Here is an 11,520-nt window from a genome sequence, read left to right on the forward strand (position 1 = left end):
CAGAGCAGCATTTCCACACTGAACTTTCCTCCCACCTCTCATCTAACTTGCTCTTTGACAACCTACAATCTGGTTTCCGTCACCATCATTCCACTGAAACTGCCCTGACCAAAATTACTAACGATTTACTTACAGACAAAGCTAATAGACAATTCTTTATATTCTCCTTCTAGACCTGTCCTCTGCCTTTAACACAGTTGACCACTGCCTCCTACCACAGGTCCTCTCTTCCTTTGGCATCAAAGACCTTGCCCTCTCCTGGATCTCCTCATACCTTTCCAACTGCAGATTCAGCTTCTCCCACTCCCGCCCTCTCTCTGTTGGAGTCCCTCAAGGCTCTGTCCTAGGACCCCTACTCTTCTCCATCTATATCCTTGGCCTGGGACAACTCAGGAAATCCCAAGGCTTCCAGTATCACCTATATGTTAATAACACTCAGGTCTACCTCTCAGGCCCAGATGTCACCTCTCTGGTGTCTAGAATCCTGGAGTGTCTATCAGCCATATGTTCCTTCTTCTCCTCTTGTTCCTCAAGCTCAATGTGGACAAAATTGAACTCATCATCTTTTCTCAATCTCACGTATCTTCCCTACCTAATCTATCTATAACAATAAATGACATCACTTTTTCCCCTGTACGGGAAATCCGCTGCCTCGGAGTAACCCTTGACTCTGCCCTGTCCTTCAAAATGCACATCCAAGCTCTCGCCACCACCTGTTGCCTCCAGCTCAAAATTATTTCCAGAATCCGTCCTTTCCTCAACCATCAATCTACTGAAATGCTCGTGCATGCCCTCATCATCTCCCGCCTCTACTACTGCAACATCCTCCTCTGTGGCCTCCCTGCTAACACTCTCACACCTCTCCAGTCCATTCTTAACTCTGCTGCCCGACTAACTCATCTCTCTCTTCACTATTCCTCCACTTCTCCTCTCTGCAAATCCCTTCACTGGCTCCCAATTCCCCAGTGTATCCAGTTCAAACTACTAACACTGACCTACAAAGCCATCCATAACCTCTCTCCTCTGTATATCTCTGAACTAATCTCCCGATATCCTCCCTCACATAATCTCCGATCCTCCCAAGACCTCCTTCTCTCCTCCACATTTATTCATTCTTCACCCTATCGCCTCCAAGATTTTTCCCGAATATCCCCCATCCTATGGAATTCTGTGCCCCTACACGTCTGATTATCCACCACATTCAGATCCTTCAGATGGAACCTGAAAACCCATCTCTTCAAGAAAGTCTATGTGGCACCCTGCTACGACAGGTACCACAGGACCCAAAAGGGTGCATGGATGGACTTCCCCACAAGAGGCCCTCACTACAAGCAGACACCTCCACCCTTCCACCTCAGACCACCAGAGGGAGCCCTGTTAGGGATATATAAACTGGGAGGGTGGAGTCAGTTAGTTAGTCTCTCAGTCTGAGAGAGAGTATGCTGACACTGAGAGCAGTGAAGCAGCACGTGAGCTGCTGTGTACTAAGGCCCCGAGTGTGGCCGAGGCAAGGAGAGAGGAGTTGAGGGGGCAGAGGAGCATCACAGACTCACCCCAAGACACTAGTCGGACACCGGGTCGGCGCCTACAGGGTTCTCTACAGCCAGTAGGGACAACCGGCATACCAAGAGGCTTCCAGACCCCTGGTCATCCTGAAGCTACCATCAAATACAGGACTAGGAACCACGGAGGCACCGGCGTCCAGGGATAGTGATTGCCAAGGAAAAGTACTACTACCAAGCCGTCAGGTGAGAGAGCAACACAACATAGAAGCTAGACCAAGTTCCAGGCGGGCCAGAAGCTTAGAGAGGGGAAGAAACGGATCAGGAGGCCTTATACCCGCTCACTGGGGAGAGTCCTGAAGTGCACCCTTCCTAGCAAGTACCCTGGACCATACCTGCCGTTACACCAGTAAAGGTACTGAAGCGAATCCCCTGCGTGCGTGTCCGTCATTCCCCCTGACCCGACCGGGCCACCTCTCACCTGCATCCCTTTCATCAACCCTGCCCCGGGGGCCCGCACCGCCTGTGGGGAGCAGAAGCATCCCAGCTGCCATCCCATCATCCCCCGGAGGTCTGAAGCAGCGCTGGTAACCATTACCAGAAACCACAGGTGGCGTCACGAGACAAACTGTTAACAAAACCCCTTTTAAAGAGTGACCCCAGAGGATGGGCCCGGGAGCCGACTGCTGTGATATCCTCCAAAGAAGGTAAAGGCCCGGGTACCGAGTCTCCCCCATATGTCCCCCTGGGCGACTCATCTACAGCCTGCCATGACCCCGCTACCTCCTCAACACCACTGGATCTGCTACCTTACCAACACAGTACCTGCGCCTCACCAACACCGGAGCCACTGGAACCCCCCCAACCTACTGTCTCCTTCCCCATTCCCGTAGAATGTAAGCCCGCAAGGGCAGGGTCCTCTTCCCTCTGTACCAGTCTATCATTGTTAGTTTGTTTACTGTAAGTGATATCTGTATGTAACCCCTTGTCATGTATAGCACCATGGGATCAATGGTGTGATATAAATAAATAATAATAATAATTTTCTTCTATACATTAAAGAACAGCGGCAGAATGGGGGACATATATACCAGGATGGGGGGTATATATATATACATATATATCTTGCAACAGGCCCCATCAGACTCTAGTTATGCCACTGATTACTGGACATGTGAACATAGCCTTATATAACTTCCTCAGTGATAGGAAACAGAGGGTGGCTATTAAAACAACACACTTTGATTAGGTCACAGATAACAGTGAGATACCACATGGGCAGTATTGATTCTTTACTGTTCCAGCAGTCAGACCATGGATTCCTTACTGTGTGAGCAGTGAGACTATGGATTCATTATTATATGAGTAGTGAGACCATGGATTCTTTACTGTACAAGCAGTGAGACTAGATTCTTTACTGTATGAGCAGTGAAGACTATGAGTTCTTTACTGTGCTAGCAGTAAGACAATGGACTCTTTATTGTATGAGTAGTGAGACGATGGATGCTTTACTGTATGAGCAATGAGACTATGGATTCTTTACTGTAGAAGCAGTGAGACTATGGATTCTTTACTGTACGAGCAGTGAGACTATGGATTCTTTACTGTACAAGCAGTGAAGCTATGGATTCTTTACTGTACGAGCAGTGAGACTATGGATTCTTTACTGTAGAAGCATTGAGACTATGGATTCTTTACTGTACAAGCAGTGAGGCTATGGATTCTTTAATGTATGAGCAGTGAGGCTATGGATTCTTTACTGTATGAGCAGTGAGACTATGGATTCTTTACTGTAGAAGCAGTGACACTATGGATTCTTTACTGTACGAGCAGTGAGACTATGGAATCTTTGCTGTACGAGCAGTGAGACTATGGATTCTTTACTGTCCATGCAGTGAGACTATGGATTCTTTACTGTATGAGCAGTGAGACTATGGATTATTTACTGTAGAAGCAGTGAGACTATGGAATCTTTGCTGTACGAGCAGTGAGACTATGGAATCTTTGCTGTACTAGCAGTGAGACTATGGATTCTTTACTGTACGAGCAGTGAGACTATGGAATCTTTGCTGTACGAGCAGTGAGACTATGGATTCTTTACTGTCCATGCAGTGAGACTATGGATTCTCTACTGTACGAGCAGTGAGACTATGGATTCTTTACTGTACGATCAGTGAGACTATGGATTCTTTACTGTACGAGCAGTGAGACTATGGATTTTTTATTGTATGAGTAGTGAGATTATGGAACTCTTTGCCACACATAATGGTGAATTTTTTAAACAAGTTAAAGGAGGGTCTGGATAATTTCTTGATAAATATAATCTTACAGGTTATGGACCCTAGATTATGTGATGGGACGTCAATCCAGAGAACTCATCTGATTGCTGAATGTGAATTTGGGAAGGAATAAGGAATTGTTCCCCTAATATGGAGCAGTATGTTAATTTAGATACATTTTAATATTATTAATATAATTTATATTAATATTAATGTTATATTAAGGGAACAATTCCTTATTCAACAGTATGGCCCAAAAAGTAGGTGCATTCCTTTTCTCTGGGAACATTATTTTACTATAGAATCTAATGACCTAAAAATTCAAAAAATATTTGGATCCTCATTAAAGCAGAATACCAATCAGGAGATAGGCCATCAATATTTAATTATTTCATGATAATCTGTCACCAGGTTTTTGCCACCTAATACGAGAGCAATATAATGTAGAGACAGAGAACCTGATTCCAGCGATGTGTCACTTACTGGGCAACTTGCTGTACTTTTGATTAAAAAAATCAGTTTTATCAGCAAGAAATTATCACTAGAGGATAACTAAACCTACTACAATTTGGTCCAATCCCACCACTGATTGGCAGCTTTCTGCCTATGCACAGTGTAAACAGAAAGCAGCCAATCGGTGATGTGGGCGGGGTTATACACAGCTCAGCATTCATAGCACTGCCAGATCTGCAGCAGAGAAAACTGTGATTTGATCAAAACTGCAGCAAGCATCCCAGTACCTTTAGACCAGCAGATGCTGCATTAAAGGACCTTACCCTATAGATCAGATGGAGGGCGGGGGAAGGGAGGGTAATATTATAATTATTGTGTGTAAGTTATAAAGAGATGAATCATCGTTTAAGAAATTTTACCAAATAATTTTTATTTGTTGAAGCAAAATTAAATAATATACAAAAAAAAAAATGTAGAAAAATGCAAAAAAACATCACCACAATCATCAATATGACGAGAAAATAAATAGATGAGAAACTCTCATAATATTAGCGGAAATGTAGAAATAAATTAAGAGTATGGCTACCGATATCATGTAAACATCCTCCAAGCTTAGCCCATCTCCGCTTCTTCTATAACATCACGACTGCCTCCCTGTACACAGATAGCACCTTCCCCCCATATTCGAAAGTAAATCCTAATTAATCCTTATATAGAGGGACCCTAAAAACAAGTATGTGCAACATGGAAAGACAGTCTACTGTACAGCAGACTCCACTTCCTGTGACCATTTCCTCTTTCTTCATGGTGGTCACCCAGACAGGAAGTGACAACTGAAACTAAAACTCCTTACAACTTAGACTTAGGAAAAGCAACAAGAAGAAAAACAGACATTGATTCTTCAAAGACAGGTCAATTCTATATACACGCAATAAATGCAGCTGCAGCGGAGTTTGCCTCTAAGTGCATCGATCTAAACATTAACATTATGGACTCGATTCATCGTTGCATTGCACCTTGCTTTTGTCTTGTTTTTGGTGTTTTTTTTTTCTCCAATTTTGCCAAATTCTTCTTTTAATTTGTGACTTTTTTTTAGTCTATTTTATATGTGATCTTTTTTTTTTTTTTTTGTGCTTTACATTTCTCATTCCAGAAAGTTTGAGACTTTCAGATGTTTTTCAACTGATTACGACTTTTTAAAAAAAAAAAAAAAAAAATACAAAAAGTTGCAATGTTTTTACGGACATTGTATTCTAGTTCCCTGCTACCGGAGTGGATTTTATATGTGGCTGATATTTTTTTTTTGGAGCAAATTTTGCATCTTTTTATTTTAGCAGAACAGGCTTAAAAAGTTGCAAAAAAAGGTACCAGAAAGGACAAAAAGATAAAAAGGGTTTTTTCATTTTTTGAAAAATTCCGTAAACAAGTGCGTTGTTTTGAAGAATTTGGAGCCAAAAAAAAGTCAACTAACGCCACAAGACAAAAAAACAAGAGTGAATTCAAATAAGAATGCAAGGATGAATCTGACCTCATATTTAAATTACATATATATTCTATATGTATATATATATATATATATATATGTATTTAGTTCTTCATCAGACGGAACTGTAAGTCTTCCTTTATTGTTTTCTCCCTGTAGGTTGCTTTGGAATAGCAGACACCATGCTGCACAGTAGTTTATCACTTAAACGGTTAATCGTTAATTTCCAGTCTAAAGTTCAGTTTGTTTTCCTAAGTTTCGATTCCACCGTCGCTTGTAAATCCTATAACGGCGACTTTGATCTCCGAATTATAAACTTGTGACGATCACTTTCAGCACCTTCCATCGTGGTGGCTCGTAATCTTCGTCCAATCCTCTAATATTGGATTCTGAGGTCCTCTCGGTAACGAGTGTATCCCTGTATGATATTTTTTATGTAGCACTTTATTCCGTTTTTGCTCTTTTTTCCCTTAATCCACACAATCAGGTTCCCGGACTCAGCATCTTGGCCACGGCGTTCAGGATCTTCTGCTTCAGGTTGTATTTATCGCCGATCAGGCGCAGCTGCTTCGCCACCTCAACGACAATTTCTTTGTCTGTTGCGAGAAGTGGAAATAATTAGTATTAATGATTAGTATTATTCTTCATTTTAAGCTGTGTCAACCTATTCATGAAGGAGCCGAGCACCCTAAAAATAAAAGCGGGGGTTCTCATCCAGTCAATGGTCAAAAAAAAAAAACATTTTGCAGTTCAGGTATGAACTCACTAACTTTTTTTTAAATTGATTCTGAAATGGTGACAATAATGTGTAATTTCCCTTTAAGAATTAATTTAAAGGGGAACTTCATCCAACTACATTTCTGGATGAAAATTGCACATAATTGGCGCCTACGAACTTTAAGACCTGGTAAGGTCCTTTAAGGATAAGTCTGAATTCTTCATTCTTAAAGATATGTGACTCAGGTTCCACTCCCAGAAGAAATGGGTCACAACAATTAGAAGATGAAAAACAAGTGACGCCACTGACCTATATATTGGGGTAATTAGTCAGGTGACCTAAATACAGAGCTAATGCCAGTATATAACCTAATATGTTAATCCTGGGGCGGTGATTTTATACTTATGAGACTATGTGTCATATGTCATCATTAAAAGGCATTTTCATTAATCACAGTAACTTTTTAGGTCCAGTTTTCAGAATTTTGTTCAATTTAATTTAGACGCTTGTGTCTTTAAATAAAAATTAAAGTCACGTTATCTAATAAGAAAATCTAAAAATATTACATTAATGTATTGATTTTTTTTATATCAGTATAAAACACTTTATAGAAATGAGAGATCTCCTGTTTTCAAAGATGGAGGAGGTGGAACGTGGTGTTGATTTTTGGACTATTTTTTTTTTACTATTTGTAACATATAATGTAAGATAAGAAAATATATTTGCATCTGGGGTCCAGGAAGTGTGAGGTTACATTTTATAGAAGTAAAAGAGATTGTTTGCATGTATTTTATATAGGAAAAGTCTGGTTTTGTGAATTTTGTTCATTTTATCTTAGGTGCATGTGGCTTTAAATTAAAATTAAAGACACAGTGTCTAATAAAAAATATAAAAATATTACATTAATGTATTGTTTTTTTTTATCATACTCTGTAGAACTAAGAGAGCTCTTGTTCTCACAGATAGAAGGCAGAATTTTTTTTACTTTTTTTTTTTTATTTCTATCTTATAATGTAAGATAGGAAAGAATCTTTGCATCAGGGGTCCAGAAGTTGTGAGAAGTTGTTTGAATGTAGTTTATATAGGAAAAGTCTGTTCTTGAGAATTTTGTTCATTCTATTTTAGGTGCCTGTGGCTTTAAATTTAAATTAAAGTCACAGAGTCTGCTAAAAAAAAAATCTAAAAATATTATATTAATGTATTTAATTTTTTTTATATCTGTAGAACTGAGAGAGCTCCTGTTCTCATAGATAGAAGGTGGAGTTTCTTGACTTTTTTTTTATATTTCTATCTTATACTGGAAGATAGGAAATGGTGATCTTTGTATCAGGAGTTAAGGAGATGTGAGGTTGTTCATATGCGTTTTATATAGGGAAGGTCTGGACCCCAGTAAGAGCTGGGATTTCAATAGAAAGGGAAGGGGGTTATATGAATAAAGTTTCATTATAAAATAAAGTGTCTTGCCTTTATCAATCTGACATGGAAGAGTAAGAAAAAAAGTTTTCCTTTATCTATAACGTAAACTTTTCTAAAGGGTTACAAAAAAGTGCAGCAAAATCTTTACGCTACATTTATGGCGTGTGACCTTAAAGAAACTTTAATGTGATGTAAAATCATCGAATCATGGTATAATAAAAAGTTCTGCAACTTTCTAATATAGTTTCTGTTTCACTTCCTTATTATTTTCATAATCTCTGCTTGCTGTCTGTGAAATGAAACCCTCCTGTCAAATCCCCAGGGGCTGTAAAGATGTAATACTTTTTCACAGTTACTAAAATTTAGTTACAATTATATCCAGTCTGAATAATCCTCCATGATATGAACAGTCTGGGCTCCAAACAGATCCATGGTTTACCTGCACTGATACATTGTAGCAAACTATCCAATTCCAAATAGATCCATGGTTTACCTGCACTGATACATGGTAGCAAACTATCCAATTCCAAATAGATCCATGGTTTACCTGAACTGATACATTGTAGCAAACTATCGAGTTCCAAATAGATCCATTATTTACCTGCACTGATATATTGTAGCAAACTATCCAATTCCAAATAGATCCATGGTTTACCTAAACTGATACATTGGAACCCGATAGCTTGCTACAATGTATCAGTTTAGGTAAACCATGGATCTATTTGGAATTGGATAGTTTGCTACAATATATCAGTGCAGGTAAATAATGGATCTATTTGGAACCCGATAGCTTGCTACAAATAGATCCATGGTTTACCTGCACTGATACATTGTAGCAAACTATCCAATTCCAAATAGATCCATGGTTTACCTGCACTGATACATTGTAGCAAACTATCCAATTCCAAATAGATCCATGATTTACCTGCACTGATACATTGTAGCAAACTATCCAATTCCAAATAGATCCATGATTTACCTGAACTGATACATTGTAGCAAACTATCCAATTCCAAATAGATCCATGGTTTACCTGAACTGATACATTGTAGCAAGCTATCGGGTTCCAAATAGATCCATTGTTTACCTGCACTGATACATTGTAGCAAACTATTGGGTTCTGAAAAGATCCATTGTTTACCTGCACTGATACATTGTAGAAATTCCGAATAGATCCATTGTTTACCTGCACTGATACATTGTAGCAAACTATCGGGTTCCAAATAGATCCATGGTTGACCTGCACTGATACATTGTAGTAAACAATCAGAACAAGAGAGAAATTTGTTTTGCTGACGAGTTTATCTCTCAGAGGATTCTCTAGCCTGGATGTGCTGGATTTTCGTTAAGCCCCCGTTCACACGTTCAGGATTTGGTCAGTATTTCACATCAGTATTTGTAAGCCAAAACCAGTACTAGGTGATAAATACAGAAATGGTGACAAGTTTCTATTATACTTTCCCTCTGATTTTTCCTCTCCTGATGTAAAAGACTGATTAAATACTGAACGTGTGAACGTGGCCTTAAGATGAGGATTTGAATGGTTCTATTTACTAACAGCAAACCCAGATCTGGAAAATCAAAGGATTTCCTAAACGTTTTGACCAGATAATGATTACGCGGTGTGTACATAAAAACCGGAAAACTCCTTCCAGTTATGCCAACAAACTATCACAAAAATAGAGGTAGTGAGTGACAAACCCAGCTCTGCTACCTCAGGAGAACAACTTGGGTTAAATATAGAATTAAGACTTTCAGCTCTTGGGGAACTATAAATCCCAGAAATCCTGAACAGACCATATACAATGAGTAAAAAAAAAGTGGGAAATTTACCTGCAGGTGGCAGCTTTTTCCAAGAGGGCGTCCGGGGCTTCATTCTGGCTTTTTGTGAGGCGGGTATGGTGGCGCAGAAGACAACACAGACCACGGGTAATACGACCACGGCTGCGGCAAGAATCACTACAAACACATCAGCTCTCCTGGGCATCCAGAGAAGAAGTGTGCTCCACCACCCAGGAGGGTGGGTATTATCTGAGCTCTCTCCACCCAGTGGGTAATTCCGAAACGGGAGAGTGAATGAGGAAGTAGAGTGACATGTTCAGACCTATCTCCTGCGACTGCCGCCTCCAACGTGGCCAAAAACACAGCAGCAGGAAGCCTTGTTTTTGTTTTTTTTTTAGTTTTCATCTTGTGTTTTTGTTTTCTTTTTCTTGCTTACTGTATCATTTATCTACTTTATTTCTGTTTCTTATATAACGCCAACATATTCAGCATCGCTGTACAAAGATTGGGCAGACACATGTCTTACAGCTGCAGTATAGAAATGGAAGAGGGACATGTATTGTGGCACAGACACAGTAATTATACCAGTACTGAAGCCCCTTACTGATCTCATCCACTATGATACGATACTCTTTTCTTGGCCCCCCCCCTAGGAGTATAATCCCCCCCACAAACAATATGATTCCACCACAGTGAATTCCCTCACACAATTTACCCTCAGTGTACCCTCTAAAATTCAGAGACGTAGCTAGGGTTTTGTGGATGTAGGAGAACCTCAGCAGATGACTGGGCTGTTACTGAAAAAAATCTCTATACAAAGACCAGCACTGATATTAACGCCATAGAGTGACATATAGTAGTAGATACCAGTCCTGGAGGACATATAGGAGATTACAGTACAGTTATAGATGGTGACTTACAGCTGACGTTCTTTCTGATGGATTAGTTCACTTTTACCGTGTTTTCCATCTGGCCCAGACCGACAAGACAACTTCTCCATCCAGGACTCGACTGCAGAGATTACAACAAAGACTCATTTAACTTCTCACATTTCCAGCGCCATCCCCAACTATTCCCAACCTGCACAAACTCCTTATTCTGCTGATACCCCAATACTGAGCCGCTGCTGCCGTATGTACCAGTATTACAGTACCTGCTGTGTGGTACTGTGTGCCCTCTAGATGGTAAAATAACTCTAGAATATAGTAATGCCATGTGTAAGTGTCCTAGAAAACAGTGCCCACATTTACCCCAGAAAGTAATAATGCCCTTTTTGTGCCCCTTTCACAGTTACAATAACGAGAGTGCCCCTATAACAATAAGTACTGCCCACTTAACATTTAATAATGCTTTGAGTCTCCCCACCCTTTACAGCTCCCCTATACACTGTATAATGCCCCCCACACAGTATACTGACCCCTTAGTAACCCCCAAACTGTTTGATGGCTCCAACACTGTATGATGAGCCCCACACTGTACAAAGACCCCCCATTAGCTCCCACACTGTATCATGGACCCCTAAATAGCCTCTATATAGTATACTGCGCTCACCATAGTCTTCCATATAGTGTAATGCACTCCCTCAAGGCCTCCATAAAGCATAATGCACTCCCCATATTCCTCCATATAGTATAATGCACTCTCCATAGTCCTTCATAGAGTATAATGCACTCCCCATAGTCCTCCATATAGTGTAATGCACTCCCTATAGTCCTCTATATAGTATAATGCACTCCCCATAGTCCTCCATATAGTGTAATGCACTCCTCCAAGGCCTCCATATAGTATAATGCACTCCCCAACTGTATCTGCATCCTGAGGATGTAGATACCATTGAAATTGTGATGACAGGCAGACGAGGGGGTCCGGTGACATTTGGCAGAGACG

General features: G+C 40.3%; 1 protein-coding gene across 1 annotated transcript; it reads right to left on the reverse strand.

Moving 5' to 3' along the window:
* Nucleotides 1–4,638: 4,638 nt before the first annotated feature.
* PMAIP1 (phorbol-12-myristate-13-acetate-induced protein 1) lies at nucleotides 4,639–9,900 on the reverse strand. Its single transcript, XM_073680697.1, has 2 exons — nucleotides 9,685–9,900; nucleotides 4,639–6,313 (listed from the first exon to the last, which is right to left on the reverse strand). Exons 1-2 carry the CDS (start codon nucleotides 9,836–9,838, stop codon nucleotides 6,201–6,203), a joined length of 267 nt encoding a protein of 88 aa, XP_073536798.1. The 5' UTR covers nucleotides 9,839–9,900; the 3' UTR covers nucleotides 4,639–6,200.
* Nucleotides 9,901–11,520: the final 1,620 nt, after the last annotated feature.

The sequence above is a fragment of the Phyllobates terribilis genome, unplaced genomic scaffold (genome assembly GCF_046119375.1).
Source record: "Phyllobates terribilis strain yellow unplaced genomic scaffold, ASM4611937v1 Scaffold_1__5_contigs__length_1240528914, whole genome shotgun sequence".
In the NCBI taxonomy this organism is placed as follows: domain Eukaryota; kingdom Metazoa; phylum Chordata; class Amphibia; order Anura; family Dendrobatidae; genus Phyllobates; species Phyllobates terribilis.

Excerpts from the sequence above, each read along its gene's own strand:
- PMAIP1 (XM_073680697.1), bottom strand. The coding sequence starts at position 9,838 with ATGCCCAGGAGAGCTGATGTGTTTGTAGTGATTCTTGCCGCAGCCGTG. Across the intron at positions 6,314-9,684 it reads GAAAAAGCTGCCACCTGCAG|ACAAAGAAATTGTCGTTGAG; the intron begins GTAAATTTCCCA and ends TTCTCGCAACAG.